At 41.3% G+C, this 27,782-nt stretch overlaps 1 protein-coding gene and 1 long non-coding RNA gene across 3 annotated transcripts in view; one reads left to right on the top strand and one right to left on the bottom strand.

Moving 5' to 3' along the window:
• The window catches only part of LOC148502811 (uncharacterized), a 192,088-nt gene that overhangs the window by 21,263 nt on the left and 143,043 nt on the right, over positions 1–27,782 (top strand). The gene's annotated exons all lie outside the window — the stretch shown is intronic.
• Positions 3,214–27,782, bottom strand: part of NAV1 (neuron navigator 1) — a 251,123-nt gene continuing 226,554 nt past the window's right edge. For both annotated transcript variants that reach the window (XM_088449333.1, XM_088449334.1), the window contains 3 exons: positions 26,099–26,217; positions 12,448–12,645; positions 3,214–6,026 (listed from right to left, as the gene is read on the bottom strand). In XM_088449333.1, coding sequence (XP_088305459.1) covers positions 5,931–6,026; positions 12,448–12,645; positions 26,099–26,217 — 413 coding nt within the window. In that variant the 3' untranslated portion in view covers positions 3,214–5,930. The remainder of the gene's footprint in view (positions 6,027–12,447; positions 12,646–26,098; positions 26,218–27,782) is intronic.

The raw sequence follows: 27,782 nt of genomic DNA, 5'->3' as shown, positions 1-27,782 counted from the left end.
TGGTACGATCTGTACCACCGACTTGAAAGATATCTTTCAGTGAAGTCATCCTGCCACATCTCTGAACAGGCATAGTTGACAATATCGTGCAAGTTGGTCTGCATGTACAGACGATCATACTGTAGATATCGTTCATGCAGGAACACGGATCGTTGGTCGTTCACTGCATAAAAATGAACAATATATCGTTGATAGATATCGTACCGTGTGTATGCACCTTTACAGTGAATACAAGGTGAGACGGGCTCCCAGCACTCAGACCCATCTCCGTGTGTTCCTCCCCAGCCATTGACCTAACCGCACATCACTGCTTGGGAGAGATCAAAACAAATATAATTACATAGCAATTAGGTTGTATACACAAAGTCCATCGCATTCTTCTATTTATTACCCATTAATCTCCATCTTGGGGATGATTCAATTTCATGCAATTCTGTGTGTGTACGGATCTCACAATTTTAGCAAACTGCTCATACATTGGGGCCTGCATACACAACTCACAATTACCTGGATGGACATTAGTGGGTGGCATCAGGACAGTAACAGGGCTTTTGCAGATTTGGACAAGTTTGCCGTGAGTATGTAGACAGAATTGCGGGCTACTCAGAGGTGAGAATATGCAGAGATCTGTCCAACCTAGGTCAAATCTCCTGCATAAGGATAAGGCTGCTGCACATACAGGGAATAGTGGTGACAACTGCTCTCACAAGTAGAGGTCTGGGGACGGGGAGGCTGCATAGATCTGATCAGGTGGATGTTCTCATGGATTTCCGATTGCACACAGCAGATGACATTGCAAACACATTGTGTGCGATTCAGGCCCTTTGTTTAGTTGTGTTTATAACTAGTAAGATGGTGACTGAAGTAATAATGGGAGTGCATGCAGGAACTGAGCCTATCAGACACACAATGGTACTGGTTTATTTGGAGTGGAGCGGGGGAGAAGTCGAGAGAGGGCAAGCAGGGGGCAGAGTAGACTGAGGTGACCCCTGTCCCCTTTACTAGTAAAATTATATATATTAGGTGTACCGAGTCATTGTAAAATACCCCCAGGTTAAGTATCACTTCATTAATACCATCTAAAGTCTTCTGTTTTATTGTCCTCCATATTTTCCACTTGTTTCTTGATAGTTGTTTTCTTGTTTTAAAGTTAACAAATAAGGCATTGTAAATTTTCTGATGGACACATTTTAAATTTCAACATACAAAAACAAAACATTATCGAAAGTATTTTTTTTTTCCAATGGTACAACTTTATAAATACATCTAAAAAATGTCAACATGCTACATGTCACCAGAATAGTATCTTCCCTAAAACTGTGACATAAAGACATTTAGGATTTGGATTACATAAAATGGCAAACAAGGGAGGAGCTTGTGCAAAGAAGGAGAGGAGAGGATATTTTTGTGGATCCACCCCCTCCCCCCCAGGTTAAGGCCACTGATGTTTTTGTGGTTGTAGATGAAGCACCATGTTAAACCTTGCATTGCCAGAGGACCCAAATGGGAGGGGGTTTATAATTATCCCTTACTAGCACATGGGATATAAGTTTGTGTCAGGTCTGGTCTCTGAGTGGCCTAAAAAAACCTGGAATTCATTTTTATTCTTACATTTTGTTTCATTCACTTTATATGATCTTTAATAACTATTAATTGCCTTTCCAAGGCAATAAACTTTATAATGACTTGCAGCTGACAAATACAACTTGTCATTTTTCCATACAGAGAAGTTACAAGCAACTTGTTTTTCCCCCACACAAAACAATATCTATTTACTTTAATATTAAGTACAAGTAGTTGGCTACACATTGTTAATGTAATTTAGTCCTTATAATTGTTCATTACATACTTTAATTCATTTGAACTTTATTTTATTTTGCAGGACATATTGTCCTTTATATAGCTAAATGTTCAATCAATTTTATTCCAACTGTATATTGTGTTTAATGTTCCATAAAGTCTTGCTCTAAAATCTAACACCCCTTTATAATTTCTCCTTTATGTGTTGTGACAGACAGAACATAAATGGCATTGCTGCAGCCTCATCATTTGTGTGATTGAATGTTGAGTTAATATCTTCACTCTTTTGCTCAATTCTGTTAGGCTTCATACAGATGGCATTGCTCTTGTTCTATGGCACACTAATGTTCAGCAGCTTGCTACAGTTTACATTCTGTAATGTAGAATAACATGATTGCCCTCTATAGTAACGTACTCCTTATATGCTGCACCACAGTGGTTCCCAAACTGGTTGACGTAGACACTTGTAGTGGTGCCATGGGTTGGTACCAGAACCAGTAAATTATTCTTTATGGTCAATGTGATTGGTAAAACCAGTACCAGTTGCTGCCAATCATAAAATAAATGGACAAACAGAAGCACAACCCTGTCCACCACCACATAATTCAACAGGAGGATGACATGTAAGAACCAGTTACTTAATTTAATAATGTTCTGCATCTTTGGGCTTACAATGCTGTAAAAATGTTGATATTGTGCCACATGTCCAGATAGTTTAGGAACCACGGATGTAACACATGCATTTTCTTGAGGACACCATTTCTAACATTGGTTTTTGGTAAGTCTCTATTAGAGGACAATTAATTCTATTCTATATACAGTACGAGCTGCTTTCAGTATATATAGCATACTACAGACAAGTAGCAATACCATCTCTACACACGTACCCTCACTATCTGGTGTCTGTGGGGTAGGAAATTTGATCTGTTGAAGGTATTGAGATGATTGAGATTTCTTTTTTGTTACTGCTAGATGAAACAATGTAACAAATGACAAATAAAGAGTAAAATACAAAGTAGTAGTAAAAACTGTAGAGTGTCACTCAGAAACAAGACAAGTTCCACTTATATAGAAGGTCATTTAGAATTTTGCATCACTAGCAATATGGTTAAGCACCGTCCACTTCTCTGCTTAGAATAAGATACAAGACTAATGCACTTAAGTATAAAAGTAATACAATGGTACAAGTGTATCCCATGAAGAGGAATAAAATGACATAAAAGATATGATCAGTTGTGAAGTGTTTGGGGTCTGTCACTATAATGATAAAATGATAAACATTAATGACATATGCCATAGTCAGAAACATTCTGGAATAAGCAGGCAATTCTAAATTAGGAGCCAACTATATGCTTTTACTTGTTCATGTGTAATATCAGATAACAGCTGACAAAATGGTGAACCAATTCCTACTTCAGTCCATTTTTTATTTTTGATGTACAAAACGCAGATACCTCTAAATGATGGCCACAGTGACAGAATATATGGAGGGAGGCACAGGGAATAAGATCACTTATGTCACCTCCCCTTTTTATTACCCATGCAATGTTAAAGCAAGGCATTTGCTGCCAAGAGTCAGAGCACTGTCATCTGTTAGGGTTACGTGCACAGAGAAAGTGACCTTATTGTGAGCACCGAGGAGTATTTCATCCCATTTCTGCCAGATTGAATAATGGGAGGAAGAATAGAATAGCTCTACAGATGCCCCCACCCATCTGACAGACAGTGAGCACCTGATCTTAGCACCAATGTCACATGCCCTTATAGAAACCCATGGGCCATTGGCCACACCCTACCCCACATTGCATAAAGCTTATAATTATGGAGTGCTACTCCCAAAAGGAGCACTTACCTATGCTATACCACAGAGACCAGCAATGCGGAAAATGATAAAGTGCAACACATACATAAAAACACAATTTACAGCAATGATAAAAGTTATAGAATTAAGAGCAATTTAGGGGGTCAAGTGCTTTAAAAGACAACTCAAAGCTATCAATATTCTATTACCAGCACAAGGAGGTCCCCTAGGAGGATGGAAACATGTATATTTGCAAATTTGCAAGCAGTATAGTTTCTGCAGCAAACTAGTGGTGCACAGTAGAAATGTGCAATACTAGCAGAAAAGGGTTCAGAAAACTGCAATTTCAGCTCTCCTTGACCACCAGTGTGACAGGAGGACTTTGTTACGTGCTTCCTAAATCAGCCATAGAAGAAAAACTTGTACAGAGAACACTTTTAAGCTTCAACTTTACCACAATATTCTTTGATACTGGATAAAAGCAGGGATTGGGTAATTTCAGCAATAATGGGAATCTTTTAAAAAAAAAAAAAAAAATCAGTTGTAATGGATTGAAAAAAATATAGAGTCAAAACTAATTCTATGGTTATTCCTGGTTTCTATGGTATGCTCTGCAAAGCCTATGTTATGTAAACATAGGTGAAACAGATATATTCTTTGCAGATTATTACTTTGCTCGCCCCTTTAAAATATTTGTATAGAAAGTTGACTGTGTTAGTTTACTAAATCCTGAATATATATTTTTTTATTTGCCTTTTTTAAACAATCAAAATATTTACTTGTACCTCATAGTAATAGATAGACATTTATTAGGTATTTTCCAGTACCAAAGTATTTTTCTGTACTGAAGTGACCTTTACAGTAATTGCAAGTTGGTCAGCGTATAACTGTGTAGCAGCTACACATTAGCTTTCATGGATCTATATTGCAAGGGCAGAGTGCTGTTCGGCTAATACATTAAACCTTGATCACAATGGCTTTACTCCATGCCAAGACAAAAGTGTTAGTCTGCATGCAGCGTGAGGTCCTGTACACTGATGTTGTGTACAACAAGATACAATGATCATAATACTGAATTATTTAAAAAAAATCTATTTGTTTTTATGACTTAGATATGTTCAAGCTTTTGCTTTGTGACTTGGTTGAAGTTTGTTCAACTCAGATCTACTAGAGATTGTACATCTATATTTAGCTGGTTGGTGGGCTACAAAGCAATAAATTGATTACCAAAATGGAGCAATTCAAAAACATATTGTAAAAATTAGAATGTAAAAAAAAAAAAACATTAAAAATTCTTGGAAAACCATATACTGCTTGAGACTGACTATACAGTTCTATTATGTATCTATTGCATAATGTTTTGCTTTGTTATTTGCTTCATGTCTCGGTTCTATAAGCTTCTCCCAGTTACTGCCTTGTGCATGTTAACGCAATGCTCCACGATACGTAACTTCTCCCTTCTACAACAAATGTCACATACCACCTCTATTCCATGCCTAAAATGAAAAATATAAGGTGGACTTCAAATCCTCAATAAATCCAACAACCACCCCGAAGATGATGCAGTGAAAGTCCCAAATACAATGTTTGGCATGCTGTCGTGTTCAGACCAGAGGGAAGTTGAGAATGTGTATAGGTAAATGGAATTCCCACTTGGCAGAAAGATTAGAACGACACGAGTATGGCATGAGGAATGTGCATGAAGGGAGAAATGCATTTCACAATTTCTTTTCAATGGTCCTAACCTGAAGCTGACCCATGAAGGTCACACCTACAGTGGTATCTTAATGATCTGTTGCTATTCCATCCGATATTAGGTTGCATCTAGGAAGTATAGTTATACAATAACAGTCTTGAAATAGAACACCCTCCTTTCCCATAAATCTCACTCACATAGAATTGTCCACTGTCTAATGCCTGTTTTGTCCTTGGCAGAAGACACTACATGTGGAGAATAATTGGTAGCCTGAAATTAGGCCTGGGAAATAATTAAACTTAACTTATAGGAAGAGAAGAACAAAATAGTAATATAAATCCTCCTCTCTCCTCAAATCTGTTTTGCAAATGTCCCATCAAGAACAGAGAAAAACTTTAGTTTACAAAAAAAACAAAAAACAAAACCCTTGTTTCAATCTGTTGTAAGATTCTTCTTTCTACTTCCAACCGAGGTGGCATAAATATTAAAGAAGGGTTAAAAGGTAATAAAGTCCATCCTAAGGTTGAAAGGAACAATGTGATTTCTCTCAAAATGAATTTCCAGTTTCACAATTGTACAATAAAGGTGATGTGTAGAGAGTATTTCTCACGCTGAGGATTCAGGCTGTGATCATCAGATAGTGGAGGTAAGGTCACTGTCACACAACGTCTCTCTGTCTGGTGATTCAATAAAGTTGGCCGCTTCTTGAAGTTTTAAGAGCATAGCCATCTAGAAAATGTGCAAATGTAAAACATATCACTCTGGTATATGCAAAGCAAACAGCATTTTCACAGCACATTTTCCAGTAACAGTAGCCCCCTTCATTCCCTTACATGTACAATAATATCACCAGATTTTCTATGCTAAGCTTAATATTAAGTTCTGGGAATGTAGTAAAACACCTTAAAGGGGGTAATTCAATTACAGGTGATGTTACATCACCTCTAAGTCATCTCAACTTCACCTATATTCCTGTGCACTCTATAGGGGTGCAAGGTGAAGTATATGTGAAGTTGAGGTGAAATCAAGGTGATGAAGTCCGTTATAATATCTAACAAGCAGTCTGTACTACAACACGCAACAGCAGTACCATGCATGCATTTCAATCAGTTTTGCCAGGTAAGTAATGGATACTCAAAGAGAGATTAATGAGATCTATTAAGAGATGCTAATACAATACACATAGCGTATGTAGTATACATATTACAGGACAATATGTAAAAATACGATTTTTACTTACCGCAAAATCTCTTCCTTGGAGTCCATCTGGGGGATGCCTTACATATGGGTTATGTGTAGTGATTGGTCTAGTCGGACACTAACTAATTGAAAACCGGCTCCCACCCCCTATATATCCCCCTCCCTAACCACCGTCAGCTCAGTCTAATGATGTTTAACAAAGCCGGGGAGAGACATGGAAGAACTGAGAAAACCAGAAACCAACAGGTATCTAGTGTGAAACAACCAAACAAGGGAGGGATCCTTCCATCCCCCAGATGGACTCCAAGGAAGAGATTGTACGGTAAGTAAAAACAGTATTTCCATTATCATCCATCTGGGAGATGCCTTACATATGGGTGATATACCAAAGCAAGCCAAGAGAGGGGAGCGTCAAAACCAACCACTCTAAGAATTTTCCGCCCAACACTAGCATCTCTTGCGCCGAATGTATGGAAGCAGTAAAATCTTGTGAAAGTGTGTACAGATGATCAGGTAGCTGCCTTGTAGAGTTGCTCAACCGAGGCACCATGTTGCACAGCCCAAGACGCTCCGACCACACGAGTCGAATTAACCCGAATTGAGGCTGGAACCGTCTTATTCAATGACAAATATGCCTGTCTAATAGCAGAAGTGATCCATCTAGTGAAGGACCCTTTTGAGACAGGCCAGCCTCTTTTTGGTGCATCAACCAACACCAACAAGGAATCCATACGCCTCAAATTCACAGTACGGTCCAAGTAGATGCATAACACGCGTACCACATCCAACAGTGCTAAGAAAAACCTCCTGGGTCACTGAATCCTGGCAAAAAGCTGGTAGGACAATATCCTAGTTCATGTGGAAAGTCTACTCTCAACCTTTGGTAGAAAAGAAGGCTTAGTATGTAACACTACCCTATCCTCATGAAAAATAATAAAGTGGAGCTTTACAGGAAAGTGCAACTAATTCAGAAACCCTTTTGGCCGATGCAATGGTTAAAAAAAAAAAAAAAAACCTTTTGGCCAGAGTGAGATAACGCAATTCTATAGACTCCAAGAGCTCAAATGGTGCCTTTGGAGAGCCTCCAAAACTAAATTCAAGTCTCAAGGAGGAACATAAGGAGGTTGAATACGAAGAACCCCCTGCAAGAAAGTCTGAACTTCTGGAATGGTAGCAAACTTCCTCTGGAACAGAATCAATAAATCTAAAATCTGTCCTTTAAGAGAGGACAATTTCAGACCCTTAACCAGCCCATCCTGCAAAAAAAGAGAAAAGGCGAGGCACTTGGAACGTCTCTGGTTTGAGCTTGTGTTGTTCACATCAAGAAATATATATCTTCCATATACAATGATAGATTTTGGAAGTAACCGGCTTACAAGCCTATATTATGGTTTTCACTACAGACTCTAAAAACCCCTTGGCCCTCAGAATCCTGGATTCAAGAACCATGCCGTCAAAGCCAAGCGAGGCAAATTGGGGTGACGGCATGGACCCTGAAGCAACAGGTTTGGACGAAGAGGTAGACTATACGAACATCTGCCAACATGCCCTGAAGAACTGCATACCAATGACGGCGTGGCCAGTCTGGAGCTATGAGAATGACTGGACGTGCCATCTGTCAAATCCTCTGAATTACCCTTGGCAACATTACCAGTGGAGGAAAGATGTATGCCAGCTGAAACCGCCAAGGCACTGTCATGGCATCTACCAGTACTGCTTGAGCCATCGATCAAGCAATTGGCTCTGTAGAGGTCGGGCGTGGAACCTGGCAAAAGGAACTGCTTTTCCAATACCTGCATGGCTCTTAGAACCAAGACATATGACATCTGAAAAATTATCTGGATTGCAGAACCTGAATCTTTGCCTGAGGAAGAAATACCTTGTGACCCCAGGTGTCGAAGAGTAAACCCAAAAATAGCATCCTCTGGGATGGAATTAAAATTGATTTGGGAAAACTGACAATCCAGTCGAATCTCTGGAGCATGTTTATTGTAACCTGAAGGTGGTGTTGTAATAGAGAGATCGAGGCAACTAATCATCCAGATGACCAACATATTTCACCCTCCTCTCCTGAGAAGGGATATCATGTATGCCATATCCTTTTTAAAGACTCAGGGGGAGGTGGCCAAAGCAAAAGGTAGAGCCTGTAACTAAAAATGCTGATGCCCTACTGCAAACCTTAGTAGATGCTGATGACCCTTCCATATAGGAATATGGAGGTAGGCATCCTTGATATTTATGGAGGCCAAATGCTTGATCACACGATCTCACATAATTATCCTGGATATGACGTAGTTCACCTATGGCATCTGCCATAGATCTAGCCCAATCAGGCATCAGCGACTCTTCTGCCGAACCTCCTGATAATGACACCTCCTGTGAACAACCGACACAGAGCGACCTTGGTCTGTACTGTACCTTTTGACAATTTTTCTCACATTTTGTACAAATACACACAGAAACTTGCTTCTTAGTACCCTTGTCTGATTTATCCAAACTGAGAAAGAAGAAGACGACAAGCCTACTCACCACATTGCAACCTAAATTGTAAAAGAAGAGGTGGAGCCCAAAATGAATAGAAAAGACAGAGGTAAATGACACTTATTCACCCATTTGTTTAAGTGCAAAATAAACCAAAGGTAAACAGTGCCACACATACAATCAATCAATCAATATATATATATAACAGATACAAACTGCCCTTATTTTGCGCTATCAAAAGGTTTTGCTGCACCTCAAGTGTAACCCCTGTTAGTGGGAGCCCAACAAAAAAATAACAAAGAAATATACTTAGAGGGCGCAAAAAAATTTACTTTCAAGTGTGTCAAATACTTCCAGAATGTTCAATAATTAGCACCAAGTCCTGGCTTAAAGTCCTTTTTAAAAGAATCTCTTCTTTTGATAAATGCTCCAAGGAAGTTGAAGATGGATACCATGAACTCCAGAAATTAATATCTACAAAAGACCCACTCACCAAAAGAATACACCCAAAAAATGGCCCGAAGGCCTACTATTAGATGTAATAAACAATAAGTATATATTTAAATATTTGTTAAAATTTGTCAATTGACAATAAGACAATTTATAAAAATTGCTTACACGATCATTTTGTCCATTGCTTCTGACAGTGGAAGAAGATAGTAATTATCCTATTGTTTCCCGTTTGGGATTAAAGCTTTCCAATAGGCAGATTTTTCCCTCCAGACCAATGAACTTTTTAAATTCTCAACCCAACGCGTTTCATCCGTTAGGACTTCATCAGGGGCATATACATCTTAAAAATGAATATAACAGTCAAGGTGAGCTCAAAGTAGACATATGGGGTCTTAGTAAATATGAAAAATTACTATACATACCGCAAAAATATGTGATCCAGTAGACCAGTATCCAGTAGGGATATAGTAGTTCCAGGGGTAATGAATCCCGTTAGTATGGTATTATAAGAACGTTTTATTCACTTTAAGGAAATCATTAGACAGGAGGTGACATCACTCCCATTTAGGTATATAAGGCAGGCAGGAGAGAGCTCCTCATTACAGCCTGATCCTTGTTACAGAGCACATCACATTTGGAATCACATTTGGAATCCAGTTGTTTAGTTGAGTATTTGGAAACCTTCCAGCACATTTCTGGTTATTGTTTTTGTTATGTTATATAAATGTCATTATTGTTTGTTAGACTCAATGAAGGCTTTAAATATTATGCTTTAATGGTAATTTTAAGATTTGATGGCCTCTAAAGATACATGCCTTTAAAGAATGGATTATGCTGATAAGTATCCTATTATATGAAAGTTATTTTTTAATATATATGTTCTTCTTAAGGACAACATTGTGTATGAACTTCTGTAGTGAACAATTTTTGGTATGTATTAATTATAATATTTATAAAATCGGATAAAAGGTGTTATTTATGTCAATACACCACATGATGGTTATTTCTGTTATATAGGTCCTTATTAGGGACTTTTTATCTTACCAGTGGTCTACTGGATCACGTATTTTTGTGGTATGTATAGTAATTTTTCATATTTAATAAGACCCCATATGTCTACTTTGAGCTCACCTTGACTGTTATATTCATTTTTAAGATGTATATGCCCCTGATGAAGTCCTAACGGACAAAACGCGTTGGGTTAAGAATTTAAAAAGTTCATTGGTCTGGAGTGAAAAATCTGCCTATTGGAAAGCTTTAATCCCAAACGGGAAACAATAGGATAATTACTATCTTCTTCCACTGTCAGAAGCAATGGACAAAATGATCGTGTAAGCAATTTTTATAAACTGTCTTATTGTCAATTGACAAATTTTAATAAATATTTAAAAATATACTTATTGTTTATTACATTTAATAGTAGGCCTTCGGGCAATTTTTTGGGTGTATTCTTTTGGTGAGTGGGTCTTTTGTAGATATTCATTTCTGGAGTTCATGGTATCCATCTTCAACTTCCTTGGAGCATTTATCAAAAGAAGAGATTCTCTTAAAAAGGACTTTAAGCCAGGACTTGGTGCTAATTATTGAACATTCTGGAAGTGTTTGACACACTTGAAAGTACATTTTTTTGCGCCCTCTAAGTATAATTCTTTGTTATATATATATATAAATCCTACCTTTTTGCCTGCGGCCCCCTCAGCTGTGTGCTGGATTGGAGAGAGACCCAGGGACATGCTAGTTTGTTGACTCTCTCAGGGGTCTTTAGAGTGGGATACAGGTTCACACAAAACCTTCTAATCTATATAACTCCCACTCTGCTGGTGTTTGTCGCCTGTCTCCAGGTACTAAACACCCAAATTCAAACATAAAAGAAAAGAAATAAAACCTAACTAAAAGCTAGGACCTATCTAGCTAGTGCCTTCTCCAAAGGCACTAAAAACATGTCTGAGCTTACAGTGGTTAGGGAGAAGTTATATAGGCGGTGGGAGCCGGTTTTCAATTAGTTTGTGTCCGACTCCACCCATCACTACACATAACCCATATGTAAGGCTGGATGATAAAGCGCAAAGGAATATGCTGCGCTATATAAGAAACTGTTAATAAATAAAGGAAATAAGACATACTACCGCCCGTTTGGTCACTCTTCATAAAATCATTGCTCTATGAGCATGGGCGTACTACCATAGTGGCAAAGGATGCAGTTGTTATGGGGATCAGTGCTTGGGGCCCATCTTCCTTGCCAAAGTTACATGTGTTATATCAGAGAACCCAATCTCTGTCCTCAAGACACCCCAATGGTCCAGGTTTTAATGATATCTATGGTGGAGCACAGATGGTCAAAGCAAAAGACTGAGGTACTAATTAACCACTTAACTGACGATTTTAAAAATTAAATGCTCTCTGCAGCCGCCAGGTAAATCCAGGAGGAAGTCACCACGGGAGCTGAGCTACCTGGGTATACACGTGCGGGGCCGGCAATGGCTTCTCCGGCCGCTGCTGCTCTCTGGAGCTGCCGGGCTTGGAAAGACGCGGGAAGCGCTGGCCACAGTAATTGGGACACACTGGTGGCGGAGCAGCAGCTACAGAGGGACCGGGAGGTCCCGAGATTGGCGACTGCGGGAAAATTATGTTCCCAAAGCCGCCCAGTGGGTGTTTGACTGGTCACATCAGATGCGACCATGTCAGGGAAAGCCCAGCCTGGTGCGGATGCACCAAGCAAGTGGTTAAGTCACCGTGCCCAAGCTTGGTAATCCTTAAAATGTGGACTGTTAGGATGTCTTGAGGACTGAGTTTGGGAATAGGTACATAGGGGCCCTTACAAACTTTTGCTATGGGGCATTCATATACCTAGTTACACTCCTGTCTTTGAGTATACATCTCTCCAAAATTCACCTTTAAAAACAGTGAGCACATATCCCAAGCCATCTTTTGACATACTGATGCTCATTCATCAACACAACTGCATACAAATCTTTTTCTTTGTGCATATAAAAACAATACTAGGCTTAGACTATACCAGGGGATCAGAGTCCAAGGAAGCTGGAGGCGATTCCTTCACTATGTGTTCCCTGGGAGGTGATGCAGAGAGGTGGGTGCCCATACTGGGCTGTGGTAGATGTAACAACTTTGACTGATCTTGCTGTGCCAGAGGCCAAGGCAGCGTGTCCCTAACCCATTCAACTGGGTCTTCCCAGGCTGCCCTCTGTCCATGTACCTATGAGAAGTGCAAAAAAAAATTATTATTATTACACCTAGTCTAGTCAGCACCTCACATTACCATTTTATTTGGAAACACAATGCTCTGTAGCTATTATTCACCACTATTTTCAAATGAACAAACAGCCTTCAGTGTAAAATAAACTTGGCTTGGTTACTTCATTTAATAATAGGAAAGTAGAAATTAGAATAAATAGTGAAAACAGTTGGCCTGGGTTGAAATAGCTTATATAGACTTAACAATGTATAGCCGGTAGTAGTATTGCTCAGCTCAATTATGGATAGTGAAAATTTCTCACTTGACAGGTGCCTAGGGGTACCACTTGCTGGTGACTGCCAAGCAGTCTGCCTCCCTGCATCAGAACAACTGGCTCTTTTTTTAACACTGCGGAGGGAGGAGAAGGGGGGGGCAGGGGGAGGTAGCAGGCAGAGATTGGTGATGCAGGAAGTGGGGGTGAGGTAGGGGTTGCCGCCTACCTCATTCAGTCCGCCTGTCTGGACCCGTGGGCATCTGATATGGAGGGTGCGGTGCCTGGTACAGCAACGATAAGCTTGTGATGTTGACAGGCAGAGCAGCTTGCTGATGCTTGTCACTTCTGGGTGGCTCTGCAGCTATGCTGAACTGCAGTGCCTGTGGAGCTGGCATGGGAGTCACAGATGAAGGTTTTGGCCACCAGAGTTGCTGAAGCATGGATCCCTGTCTGGTAGCACTGGCTGCCCTGATTAGAATTTACTCTTATTGGAATTTAAATGTATAAAGTATGTATTTAAGTTGCAAGCTTGCAGTTATTAAATAATCTTGATACATTACAGGAGGCAACAAAAAATGTATATATATTTTTTTTTTTTTTTGGGATGGCAGACAAAATAATGTTGTGCCTAGGGGTGGCCTGACCCCTACATTCGCCTCTTTGTCTACATATGGGTGGACAGGGATCAGCCAATTTCTCTTTAACTTCTCCTTCTGGTCTACTATGGCCTCACTCACATAAAAATCAACTGAAGCTCAATCACACCCAATAATGAATTTCTCTCTTAGGGCCCCATTCAACAACGGGCCTTAATACCAGCAGCATATTTTGTATAGTGTCACAGTGATACTAACGAATATGCGGTTGGTATTCAACAATACTTACTTTCTCTGGTAAGTTGGGCTACACCCCTCTCCTTGGGAGGTATACCCCGCACTGTTGCTGGTACCTTACATGAGTCAGACTGGGAATCTGATCTAGGAGACATCTTTGACTTTATTGACTGGTCATAAAAAACGGTCGTGGGCGGACAAATTGTATGTAATTGTAGTATTAAGAAACACAAATTTTTCGCTGGTGCTATGCTTTACGCTGGAGGCTGTGTAATCCACATTTGGTGGGACTGCCCTAATATTCAGTGATTTTGGGTGGAAGTTAAAACTTGATACTAAGATGTAACTTCTGTTTTCATTCTGTGCAGCACAAAATCTAACCAACTCCCTCTTACCATCTTATACCTATATTTTATAATAAACTCCCTCTTGTATACATGACAACTCTAGGTATCAGATTGCTTTTCTTCTTCTACATTTTAGATTGTATTCATCTGTGGTTTAGGTTTATTTCCATCACTATTTATTAAACAGTTTAAGCTGTTACATTGTTAACATATACCGGTAAATGTTATGTACTGTAACTTGCTCTTTGGCACCTTTTTCTAAACAAATAAAAATAAACTAGAATTGGTTGTATTGCCTTCAGAAGTCCCAGATCAGTGCTACAGTCAGGTGCATATATATTGGGACATTGACAGAATTTTCATATTTTGGCCTCTATTCACCACCACAATGGCTTTGAAATGAAACAAACAAGATGTGCTTTAACTGCAGACTTTCAGATTTAATTTGAGGGTAATTACATCCAAATCAGGTGAACGGTGTAGGAATTACAACAGTTTCTATATGTGCCTCCCACTTTTTAAGGGGCCAAAAGTAATGGGACTATCAACGCAAAAGCTATTTCATGGACAGGTGTGGGCTATTCCCTCATTATTTCATTATCAATTAAGCAGGTGTGACATTCGCATTTGGAATTAGTTACTGTCGACTCTCAATATGAGATCCAAAGAGCTGTCACTATCAGTGAAACAAGCCATCATTAGCTTGAAAAATCAAAACAAACCCATCAGAGAGATACAAAAACATTAGGTGTGGCCAAATCAACTGTTTGGAACATTCTTAAAAAGAAAGAATGCACCGGAGAGCTCAGCAACACCAAAAGACACGGAAGACCACGGAAAACAACTGTGGTGGATGACAGAAGAATTATTTCCCTGGTGAAGAAAAACCCCTTCACAACAGTTGGCCAAATCAAGAACACTCTACAGGAGGTAGGTGTATATGTGTCAAAGTCAACAATCAAGAGAAGACTTCACAAGAGTGAATACAGAGGGTTCACCACAAGATGTAAACCATTGGTGAGCCTCAAAAAACAGGAAGACCAGATTAGAGTTTGCCAAACAACATCTAAAAAAGCCATTACAGTTCTGGAACAACATCCTATGGACAGATGAGACAAAGATCAACTTGTACCAGAATGATGGGAAGAGAAGAGTATGGAGAAGGAAAGGAACTGCTCATGATACAAAACATACCACCTCATCAGTGAAGCATGGTGGTGGTAGTGTCATGGCGTGGGCATGTATGGCTGCCAATGGAACTGGTTCCCTTGTATTTATTGATTATGTGACTGCTGTCAAAAGCAGCAGAATGAATTCTGAAGTGTTTCGGGCATAGAGGAGAAGAGATCCTATTGTCTAATAACATTTGTATGTTCATGTGTGCCAAGACGCGATCACTCAGAGCCCTCAGACTAGCTGAAGCTATAAAGCCCCCCCCTATGCAGTGCTGTATGTGTCCCCCTCGGCTGTGAGGCGTGATGGGGAAATTAAAAAGATAATCCAGTCCATTCTCGCATTAGTGTTTTTCATGCTTGTATGAGACTACCGCAGGGACTAATGAGCCAAGGAATTGCACATACACTTTATATAACTCACGATGAGTGAATAGGAGACTTCCAAAATAAGACAAAGCACAATAAGCATTTTGTATTTTCTGTTTAGAAAATAGAGTTAGCAGAATAAAAAGGGGACACATCCATTTTGTAATAGCAATCTAAATGCAAATTGCATGACTTGCTGCTGCTGGTTCAATGTTGGCTATCTTCCACACTCTTCTATTAACCTTCTGCTGGCTAATCAGATCACACTGAGGCATTATACAATACGCTGTTTTATGGAAAGATAAGACTCGTCTGTAGTTGCACGGAGATGATTTTTCTGCCTAGGTTTTACACAGCGGAAGATCGCTGATTTCATTTGCAAGAGGGATATCTGAACAATTTTCCGCTGCTGACAATGACTGCTCTAGATATTGGGCATTTTTTTTTTCTAGATGATTTGAAAATTGATATGCAAGGATAAAAATCAGCTACAGATCACTGCTTAACAATGTGCCATAGATTCCAACAGAACCTCTTTTTTCAACAGTGTTTTACTTGCTGGGCTAAAACACTGTCGACTGGAAGTGACGGGGATTTGCTCTTCACAGCTCACCAGTGTGCTCTCCTCCAGTAACATCTAATGGAGGTCTTTTGCAGGTTCCAGATAGAAATTTTACCCAGTATAGAAACTATGGAATAAGGGCCTGATTCAGGTTGGTTCGAAAGGCTGCACTCGCATGCAGCCGGCCGATGTAAGCATACTGCACATACATATGCATCGTAGTGCGCGAACCGACCGCTGCGATCGGGAATAGATCACAGTAATCACGCAGATCCCATTACACACTGATTGACAGGAAGTGAACAGTTTGGGGGTGGTCGGGCGAACGCAGGCGTGCCTGTGCGTTTGAACGCCGTTACAGGGGCGTGCATAATTAAGCCCCTGCGATTGTTTACATAGCCAGAGATCTAGTTGGCAACAGGAAGTTTAGCAGTTTGTGAAGCAGGTCATAGTCAATCACAACTGTGCGTATGGGTCTGATGTTATCGATGTTTTCACTGACTTGCGGATGCATGTCATGGGAAGTGGGCGGCTTTATACAGTGGTGGGCATCTTGGTATAGTGCTGCAGTTGCCATGCGATTGCATTCATTAGCATATTTTTGCAGCGAGCGGGTGCGTGAACACAGCGTTGCAAACCAACCTGAATCAGACCCTAAATTCCTAGTGTGTCACAGCCACATGGGTCAATTAGTACAGATTTTTTTACTTGCTGTACGAAGGCATTTAGAGTAATCTCTTGTATTTTCATCTGAGTGCTAAATGTACCCACTAGTAACCGTACTGAAAGAATCCATTGATTCTTTTTAATCAATAGGTGACCTTTTCTTCTCTTCCTGTTTACACGCTGCATAGACACAAACTGTGGTCCAATAAAAACCTTTTTTGATCCAGTAAGCCACAATTCTTTAAAGAAAATATAATATCTATCCATTCATAAACAATGCTACCAGTTATCGGATTTTTTTTAAAGAATTCTTTACAATTTAAAAAATCAACAATCTGCTGCTCTGCTTTTGGTGAAAATTATATATCTAAAGTTACACTGATGAAGAATATAGATGAAAAGATGTTCAACTGCTTTTAGACTGTAGCATGTGAGTTCAAAATGACTCAATAAGCCAAAGCAATTACGTTTTAAAATGTGATTGTACTGTTTATGGTGGGATCTGTAAAAAAAATTTGATTGTTCTGAAAGTTTTACAAAAAATTTGGTCACGGGTAGACCAAGGTTGTGTAGTCTGTTGCTAGACTTCATAATAAAGGAATCACATCCATTAATAGAGACTAAAACCTGGCAAACCATAAGCAACCACTTTTAGACATTACTGGCACACAGTAAAAGACTGACCAACTATGTGTTTTTAGAACAATGATAACTGAACAGGAGGAGTAAAAAAAAAAAAGTAAGGAAAACAAGATTTCGGTTTTTACATGTTAAATCCATTTCTCTGATGTCATAGGGAACACTGGAGATAAGTTACAAGACCGGCGGCTGCGAGGCTGTATGGTCTAAATCCCAACGGCTCAAGCCCGACAAGGGACTTAAGATAGGCGTCAGGAATGACGATCTGTGAGACAACACACGAAAGGCCGAAGAGATAGCCAGAAGGAAAGCAGTTTTCCAAGGGAGCCATTTGAGGTCTGCCGAATCGAAAGGTTCAAAGGGAGGTTGTTGAAGAGCCTGGAGGATAAGCACCAAGTTGCAGGATGCAACCGGAGGCAGAAAGGGTGGTGCCCCTTGAAGAAAGGTTTGTACTGCAGGAAGGACTGCTATCTAGCCTTCAAAACGGCTGTCTTAACAGCCACCCCAACAAAGCCAGACGAGAAGATCCTGATGCAGGAATGGGCCAGCTGCAAAAGAAGGTGTGACCCAAGAGGAAGGTGCCAAGGAGGAGCTACTGACATGCGCATGAGGTTGGCTTGTTATTCCCGATGCGACCAATCAAGAACGACCAGGATGATAAGGTAGCAGGGACATCAGGTGGGAAAGAGGTAAATTACAGGGAAAGATCAGGGGACAGATAATTAATCCACTAGAAAAGCCCCCAGGTCCTGGAACAGTACCAGGTCAGCTTGGGTTCAGATGGGATACCACCATGTCTATGGAGGGGTGGTCCCAGTGGTCCACAAGTTGTTAGAAGACCTCCTGGTTAAGAGACCAATTTCTGGGATATATATATCCTGACGGCTGAGATAGTAGGCCTCCCAGTTGTTGAACCCCGGAATGTGGACAGCCAACAGAGATGATAGAAATTGTTCCACCAACTGGTGGAATCCTGCACACCTCATGCATGGCTTGGAGGCTCCTTGTTTGTGCCTTCATGATGATTGATGTAGGCGATAGCCGTCGAGTTGGACCCTGACCAGACAGCCTTGTAGAAGATGTCTTGCTTGACACAAGGCCTTGTAAATTGCTCAGAGCTCCTAGATGTTGATGGGAATTTGGGACTCTTTGTCCATCCTGCAGCCCTGGATGGTTGCTACAAGAGTGACTGCACCCTAGCCCCTGAGGGGCTGGCATTTGTTTTAAGTAGAGTCCACTTCTGAATGAGCAATGAAGCCATCACAGGAGGCCGTGATATGTCTTTGGAGATAATGTTATCAACTGGGAAATGATCTAAACGTGAGATCTGTTCCACATGGCCAGAATTTATGATTGGAAGGTTCTGGAAACTCCACCATGTCAAAGGTGGAGACCACTTGCTGAGGACCCTCATGCAGAGGTGTACTGACACTCTGAAGGGTGTTTGAGAGGCAATCTTGTCCCGAGGGAGAAAACCTTCTGGGCCTGAGTGCCCAAGAGGGCCCTCAAGTGTACCATTTGCTGAGAAGGCACAAGACTAGATTTGTGTCAATCTAGGAAACAACCATGGGATTGAAGGATTTGAATCATTAGCTTCTGTAGGATATCTGCCAACTGGGCTGCAATGAGAAGATCATCCAGAAAATACATTATCCAGATCCTCCAAAGCCACAGAGAGGCTGCCATTACCTTGGTGAACACCCTAGGAGCTGTCTGCAACCCACAGGGTAAGGCCCAAAATTAGTAGTGGTCTGAGAGGACCACAAAGTGTAGAAAATGTTAAAGCTCGTCCCAAATCAGAATATACAAATAAAAATTCTTGACATCCAGTGACTCTAGAATATTGCTTGGTTCCAGAGAGTGCAAAATGGGCCTGAGAAACTCCATTTAGAACTTGGAATCCCTGAGCTAAATGTGCAGTGATTTCAGATACAGGATGGAGCAAAATGAGCCATCTGGTGTTCCAACGAGGAAGAGGTTGGAATAAAAACAGATTTCTCTTTGAAGTAGTGGCACAGGGGAAACAACATCTGCGTCCAGAAGGAACTTGTCACAATCTTGCAAGGCCCTGGCATTGTAGGGATTGCGAGGTAGACCTGTGGTGAAAAACTGTCCTTGAAGGTTAGCACATAGCTCTTTCTTATAATGCCTCGCACCCAAGAATGCGATGTTGTCTTCTACCATTCCTCACAAAACGGAAGGAGCCCCCAGGTGGGAGTCTAGCCCATCATATGTACTGTTTGCCAGTGGGTTTGGACAGGGCCGCCATCAGGGAGGGGACTGCCAGGTCTTGAGACACGGGCCCAGACAGAGAGAGACGGACTTACCAGTGATCGAGGCAGGCTGAGCCAGGGTGGGGGCAATTAATGATTCGGGGCCACCTGCTCGAGATCTGGCAGGCTGAGGTTGCAGCAGGGGCTAACAGAAAATGGATGCCCCATAGCAGGCTACGGAATGATGGTTGCCATCAACCAATGGGGGGCCAGGTTTCCTTTCCAAGGAACCCAAGGGGCTGGAGAGGGCAAAGGGGTGAGGCTTATCAGATGAAAGAAGATGAATGGGTGAGTAAAGGGGAACTATAGTACTGAGTGTGGAATAAATCTGACAGGCAGGGGGGAATGTGTGTGTGTGTGGGGGGGGGAGAGTCACTGTCAGGCAGAGGATCACAGATAGACAGGGGAATGTGTGTGTGGGGGAGTCATTGACATACAGAGGGGAATGTGGGGGGGATCGCTAAGAGAGAGAGATGGGAATGCAGAGGGGATCGCTGAGAGAGAGATGGGAGTGTGGAGGGGATCGCTGAGAGAGATGGAAATGCGGAGGGGGTCACAGAGTGATGGGAATGCGGAGGGGATTGCTGAGAGAGAGATGGCAATGCGGAGGGGATCGCTGAGAGAGAGATGGGAATGTGGAGGGGATCGCTGAGAGAGAGATGGGAATGCGGAGGGGATCGCTGAGAGAGAGATGGGAATGCGGAGGGGGTCGCTGAGAGAGAGATGGGAATGCGGAGGGGGTCGCTGAGAGAGAGATGGGAATGCGGAGGGGATCGCTGAGAGAGAGAGATGGCAATGCGGAGGGGGTCGCTGAGAGAGAGATGGGAATGCGGAGGGGATCGCTGAGAGAGAGAGATGGCAATGCAGAGGGGATCGCTGAGAGAGAGATGGCAATGCTGAGGGGATCGCTGAGAGAGAGAGATGGCAATGCGGAGGGGATCGCTGAGAGAGAGAGATGGGAATGCGGAGGGGATCGCTGAGAGAGAGAGATGGGAATGCGGAGGGGATCGCTGAGAGAGAGAGATGGCAATGCAGAGGGGATCGCTGAGAGAGAGATGGGAATGCGGAGGGGGTCGCTGAGAGAGAGATGGGAATGCGGAGGGGATCGCTGAGAGAGAGGATGAATTGGAGAGGATCTTTGAGAGATCGGAGAATGAATGGGGGTGTCACTGAAACAGAGGGGTATATGGGGGGGGATCTTTGAGAGAGAAGGGAATGTGGGGGGAATCGCTGAGAGGGGAATGTGGGGGGGGATTGCTGAGAGAGAGGAATGTGGGGGAGATTGCTGAGAGAGAGGAATGTGGGGGAGATTGCTGAGAGAGGGGATTGTGGGGGGGGGGATCACTGAGAGAAAGGTGAATTTGGAGAGGATCGTTGAGAGGAGAATATACGGGGGCATTACTGAGACAGGGGGGAATATGGTGGGGGATCGCTGAGAGGGGAATGTGGAGGGATCACAGAGAGAAGTGTGGGGGGGGATTGCGGTTGCCTGGTACAATAAAGCTTTCTTTTTTTTCTTTTTGAGACAAGGCGCATGTGATGTCATGACTCAACATGCGCCGCACCAATGACAGGAACCAGCTGCAGCGTTTAGAGGAGCAGCCAGAAGACACAGGAGAAGGTAAGTGCCTGTGGGCTGTAAGGGCTTGATACAGAGGCTGTCTGGAAAGTCAGAAGAGGTGCTGCCTGGACAGACAGACAGGGTGCAGCCTGGACAAACACTGTGGGGTTGGAGTTGCTGAAACACGGGGGAGTGCCCTGTCTATTTTGTCAGTCGCGGGCCCCACAATTTTTGATGGCAACCCTGGGTTTGAAAGCAGGTTTGGAAACTGCCCAGGACTGTCATCCTTTGGCTTTACCATCTCAGGAGGAGGAACCTTGACCTCAAAAGGAGGGCTGCAAACTGGGCAGTCTCTGGGATCGAAGGAAAAGAAAGTGGGGAGCTTTGGGCTTCGAAGCCATGGATGGCTAGAACGCATTCTTAGAGGCTGCCACGTAAGTAATAATTTTGTCCAGTTCAGGACTGAAAAGCACCTCAACATTAAAAAGGTGAGAGATTTTAAGGACCTTTTTGGACTCTGTCGGCCCGCCATGTGCAAAGCCCGAGAGCCCGTCTGGCTGCCACTGTCAAAATTCTGCCAGAAAGAAGACTAGAGTAGAAAGCTGGTTCACCCAGATATGCTGCCACTTCCTGGACATTTTTCAGAGTGTACAATAATTCAGAGCAAGAAGCATCTTAATGAAGGCCATCGTACAGGGAGACTATGCACGTTTCCGAAGCCTTGTAGACCCATGTCGAGGCTACAGCCAACTTGTCGAGGTGTACGGTGATAACGTCATGTCAGAGAAATGGGTTTGGCACGCTGCATTTGATAATGGAATGAGAGATTCAAGATTAACAGCGATCCAGAAGGCCAAGCACGTTATCAAAGACAGCGCACCAAACCTAAACCTATTTCCGTGACAAGAAGTTATTATCGTATACCTCAATAAGTTGAGAAGGAATTTCAGCTCTTGATGTGCCCTTTAGACGCAGAAAACTGATCAAATTACACACCTTAATGTTTGACCAAGTTTCTACCAGCCCAGCTATCTTACAACTGATGTTGGGACAGTATGATTGATATGAGGTACTGTTCAATGGCCGTGAGGGGAAGCAGTGGGCTACCTGCTCTGGCCTGGTGGGATATTAGAATCAAATAGAGAACATTACACACGTAAAAGGTCTTGTTAACTTACTTATTGAAGATTCACATATATACAAATATGCAGGCACTCCCAATCAAGAGAGGTACTTGCCGTGGTGCGCAATTCTAGGGGTAAACAGCTGGGCAAAAGTGTGTCACTCTCTGGGTTTAAAGAAATTCTCATACAGACAGCAGTCAAAGTTTCGAGTTTAATGCAAAGTATGTAAGTCCTGATGACGAGTTTGCATTAAACTTGAAACGTTGACCACTTGACTGCTGTCTGGATAAGAATTTCTTTAAGCCCGGAGAGTGGCACTCTCTTGTTATAATATATATATATATATATACACATACATATATATATATATATATATATATACATACACACACACACACACACATTATAATAAGTATATTTGTGTGTGTGTTAGAGATCGCAGATGCGATTGCATTAGCGTCCATCTCTGAATCAGGCTCCATGTCAGAATGGAAGAATTTTAACACATGAATAAAGTTGTATCTTGTGGAGCTGATAAGTGACTTAAATAAAAAGTCTACTAAAGAGAAACAGTTGCATTAGCAAAGTTACAGAGTGAATTATCCACTTTAAAAATATTTAGACAAGAGGAAGTAAGTGGTTGGAAATTAAAGCTCTTAAAGAGAAACCTCAAATTGGCAGTTATGTCTATACTTCTTGAGGAGGCAGTAGTGTTGAAAGTCTATGCTAAAAAAAAAAAAAAAGCATGAAAATAACATGCTTCTTGCAGAGAAAGAGCAAGACATTGTTGTAATACATCAACAGTGTGTGGTATTTCTGCAGGAATTGGTAGCGTTAAAAGAATGTGTAAAGGGATATCCGAGTGATGCAGCACTCACACAAGGAAAAGTGGCAGATTTGGCTCTAGAGTGGAAAGGAAAACACTCTTTAGTTGTGTTCACATAAGCAAAATACAGAGTGTGAATTAACGAGAGATTGTCAAACCGAGAAGCTCCATGGGAAAAAGAGAAATATTTCCATGCAAAGGACATCAATATTGTTTGTCTTCAAGAAAGTTTGAGTAGCAAATACAGATGTTCCAGTCCAACTTGGTTACTTACAGAGCAACTTCAGAGTGCCTTGCTAAAAGAAATGCATTTCTAGAGGAAATTCGGCATAAAACAGCAGAACAAAGTGAAGTTTTGGAGAAAGAACTTTACCATGTGCATGCTGTGAATGAGGAGTTGGGAAGGAGAGATTATGAACCTTAAAAAATGTCTATCAAGTAAACAAACAGTTGCACAATCTTCAGATGAAAATGAGTGCCAGGGAACAAGAGCTTGAGTGTAAAATAAAGTTGCAGAATCTGAAATGGCTGAACAAAACTGGGGAATTGTTAAACTTGAAGATACATATGTATCCACATACATCTATCCTCCATACACTACAAGAGGCGTTACACAACGCATGAGCGCTGTGTGACTTGGTAGTCTTTTCGTGCAACTTTTTCCCTTCAAATGCATATTATTCACTCAGCGATGCGAATAGGATGCACAAGCAGCTTCTGCTGATTAAAATTATATGCTTCATGGGTATATTCTGTGTGCAACTGCGGGTGTATCTGTATGCGAAATGTAGCGTTTCGCATGCAGATACACTCGCAGTTGAACAGAATATAGACATGTAGCATATCATTTTAAGTCAGAAGCTGCTTGTGCATCCTATTCACATTGCTGTGCGAATAAGACACATTTGAAGGTAAAAAGTCACACGAAAAAACACTCAGCGTAACTGATCCACATCACAATGCGACTAGAAGGACTGTTTAATGCAGAAGGAGGCTAGATGTATGTGGACACCTCTGTTTGGCTAATAACCATCTGCAGACTCAGAGCAAGTTGGGAAGCACTATGGAAAAAATTACTTGGAAGAACAGCTCTCTGCAACTGTGGAAAAGTGCCATTTGGAATTGGGAAAAGCTGAAAATGTAAAGAAGTTGTATAACATTCTGGAATTTGATTCTGGACAAGGTGATACAATTTATACATTTGCTATTTATGAATCAAAGCTGAAAAACTCCCCAAAACAATATGCTACAGGAATTGAAATGCCTTGCAGTGACTAAAGGTGTGCAAGTCCTCCGAGAGGGTTCCAGTTTCTGATGATAAAGCTGTACATAAAGTTGGTCACATTATATATATATATATATATATATATATATATATATATATATAATATATATATATAAAGTTCCATGAAGTCGGGAAAAAAAATAAATGTAGGAACTTGGAGGACGAGACCACCAGATGACAGAAGAGTCTGGATGACGTTCTTAAAGGTGGTGAAAGGCCCTGATGAGGAAAGTAAAGAAAGAACGCCATGAAAAAGTCTCATCCCAAATCGCTCACACAGGGGTTGCGAGATGGGGAGGGATATATGTAGTAGAATGAGGTTAGGTGGCGTTGGTGAACCACTGAATCTATGCTGGGATGGTGGGATCTACTCAAACAAGTTTAAAAAGGGATGTGACCACACCTATCTGCTGCCCAGAGGATACAGCCCAGGTGGGGCTTTGGCAGCCAAGCCAGACCAGTGGAGATCTGTAGAGGCCATTCCTTATAGAACAATTTCTGAGCATATTTGGAAAAAATATAAGCCAGTTAAGTGCTTAAATCTGGGATGGCATGGGAGAAGGTAAAGGACAAGTATACAGATTAACTGCATTTATTTTTTCACACAAGGCTATTTTGCTGGAATATTTGTATATACACACTTGTTTTTAAAATACTACAAAAGAGGGTGATTACTTCATACAGATGTGTCCTGCTATATCTTTGCTGCGTACGTGGCAAATCGCTCCACACATGGTGCGAGGCGTGCACCCGCAAGCGTATATGCGCACTCCGTACGCACCCGCGACTCCATAGGATTGCATGGTGTGATCGCAGTGCACACCATAGCATACGCTGCTGCGGGTAACCGCATGGCGCAATGTGTGCACACGTTTGTAGCATGACGTAAGAGGACACATCTGTATGTTTCTCTAATCATTAATACCTTAAGTATGAACTGGGACAGACAGAAGTCTGCTACAACACTAACGCAAAAAGGAGTGTACTCAGTACAAACTTGGACATCAACCAGTAACCTGTATTTGGAACAATACTGGATAACGAAGATTGCTAATGAGTTCATAGCGAAAGACCACAAACATTCTTACAGATATATCCTAGCTGTTTTGTACACAGTGTTGGCAGGTTTTTTGTTTTTCTCCTCGCATACTTCCCCTCCCCCCATCTCTAGCCCGTTTTCTGGATGGATAGATAGGATAGAGTTCATGAAGTTCATTAATAATAAGTATAATTGCACACCACAGACTAATTTGGCATACAGCTGACATGTTAACCCATTATTCTGCTTTCTAATTTTTACTACCAATACTTAAAAATATATTATTTAAATGTAGGAAGACAAACTGCAGCTTCCATTGTTTGTTGCCAGTGTGGTCACTTCCTTGTTACAGTGTTCTAAAATGGGTATGTGATACTGGATCAATACAAACATGACTTCACATGATTAACGCTTCTGTTCCTACACATTTGTTTTTTTAACTTGTAATATGTTGATCACAATATTAACCAACCAAGAACCTATGCCCTAAAGTAGTAAACTTGCCTTAATTCCATCTTTGGCTCCTTCTTGAAGGTATGGTATAATAGAGTTGTTCCAAAGATCAATAAACCATACACGAAAATCCTCAATTCCAATTGGACAGGACAAGAAGAAGCAAGGACCTGTCAGAGAAACACAGACCTGTAAGATGCAAGTAGTTAAATAAAACTCATTAGCTTTATATAGTACATGACAAAATTAGGTCGGTGCCAAGGGAGGCTAGACTCCAATATTAAGGCTGTTACAGACTGTCAGCAGCAAGTGATTTGTGTTATCTGTTTTTTTTTTCTATAGATTACGTCTTCAAAATACACACATAGATCAAGCCATGCAGGAGTAGCATTAATGACTGATCACTGCTCAGAGGGAGTTAAATATGGAGTTTTGTGTGATGTATAGTTTTAGTTAAGTGCCTGCTTACTGAACTTCTACTTTTTTATCCTATTTAACATAAAAAAATTTGACTGATTTGCATGCAAAATGCTAATAAACATCAATAAATATTTAGCATTTACTAGTCTAAATAGAATCACATTAGAAAAAAAAGGAAATATCTGTCACAAGAATTGAAAATTCCAGAGTTTCATTAAAACTAATTCACAGGAAAGTTTCCGGAGTTGCTAGCTATAATACATTGTAAAGAAAGATTCCTTAAAGCATTTAATAAATGTCACGCAAGTTGGTGAGGTTTGGAGGCAGTTTTATCTTGTCTAAAGTTTGCAGTACGGGGCATTGCATAGCAAGTGGATGATCTGAAGGCTGGAAGAAAGTGTCACTAGGTATGCTTTGGGGGTGTATTGTAGACATAAACAGTGGGTAAGACTGTAGGTTCTCCAATAGCATGAAAGTACAATAATAATGAATGCTAAGCAATAAAACATGTGACTACTGCACTTAGTAATAATTGTACACTTAAGAACACGCACCCTAATACCTCTATCTTTACATCCCAAAATGAATCTCTCTTTCTAAAGTATGCTAGCCCAGTCAACAATGGCCAAATTTCACTCATGTGTATTATTGTCATCTTTAATTTCTTAGGGCCACAAATCTTTGGAAAGTAGAAACCGAAAAAATAAAATGCGGTCCCCCCTCTCTAGGATCAACCAGCTTTCAGCCCAGGGATATTGCTTGGACACCTGGTGGCAGTGGGTGCAGGGTTAATGTGTCTAAGTTAAAAAAATAATATTGATCTTTACAGTGGGACTACAGTTCCCAGCAAGCCTGCCCCGGGCTGCGGACACTAGGAAAACCACAAGTGCCAGCAGGCCGAGACAGTAAGTGGCCGCCAGCACCTGTAACCCCACTGTAAAGTATATTAAAAATAAAAAAACAAAAAAGTACAAACACACCAATTTAACCCTTTGTTACACACACACACACACACACACACACACACGAACACACACACACCTTACCTTCTCCCTGTGGGTGGTTGGTCCCCCTCTCCAAGTAGAAGTCCAAGGACAAAAAATGTGATCTCCCGTACCTGCGGACACGCTATACAGTATAGTGAACTGAATGACAGGACCCATATGGTTTTCTGCACTATAGTCCTGATTGGCTAACAGTCAAACTGATCTCAACCAATCAGCTGGCGCTGTCATAGAAACCGCCTGCTGTTTGGCTGAGAGTGGTCTGACACTTAGTCAATTAGGGCTATATTGCAAGAAACCACGTGGGTCCT

The sequence above is a fragment of the Taudactylus pleione genome, unplaced genomic scaffold (assembly GCF_031769625.1).
Source record: "Taudactylus pleione unplaced genomic scaffold, aTauple2 ptg000482l, whole genome shotgun sequence".
In the NCBI taxonomy this organism is placed as follows: Eukaryota; Metazoa; Chordata; class Amphibia; order Anura; family Myobatrachidae; genus Taudactylus; species Taudactylus pleione.
The sequence above is the reverse complement of the archived record's forward strand: the minus strand, read 5'-3'. Positions and strand labels throughout refer to the sequence as shown.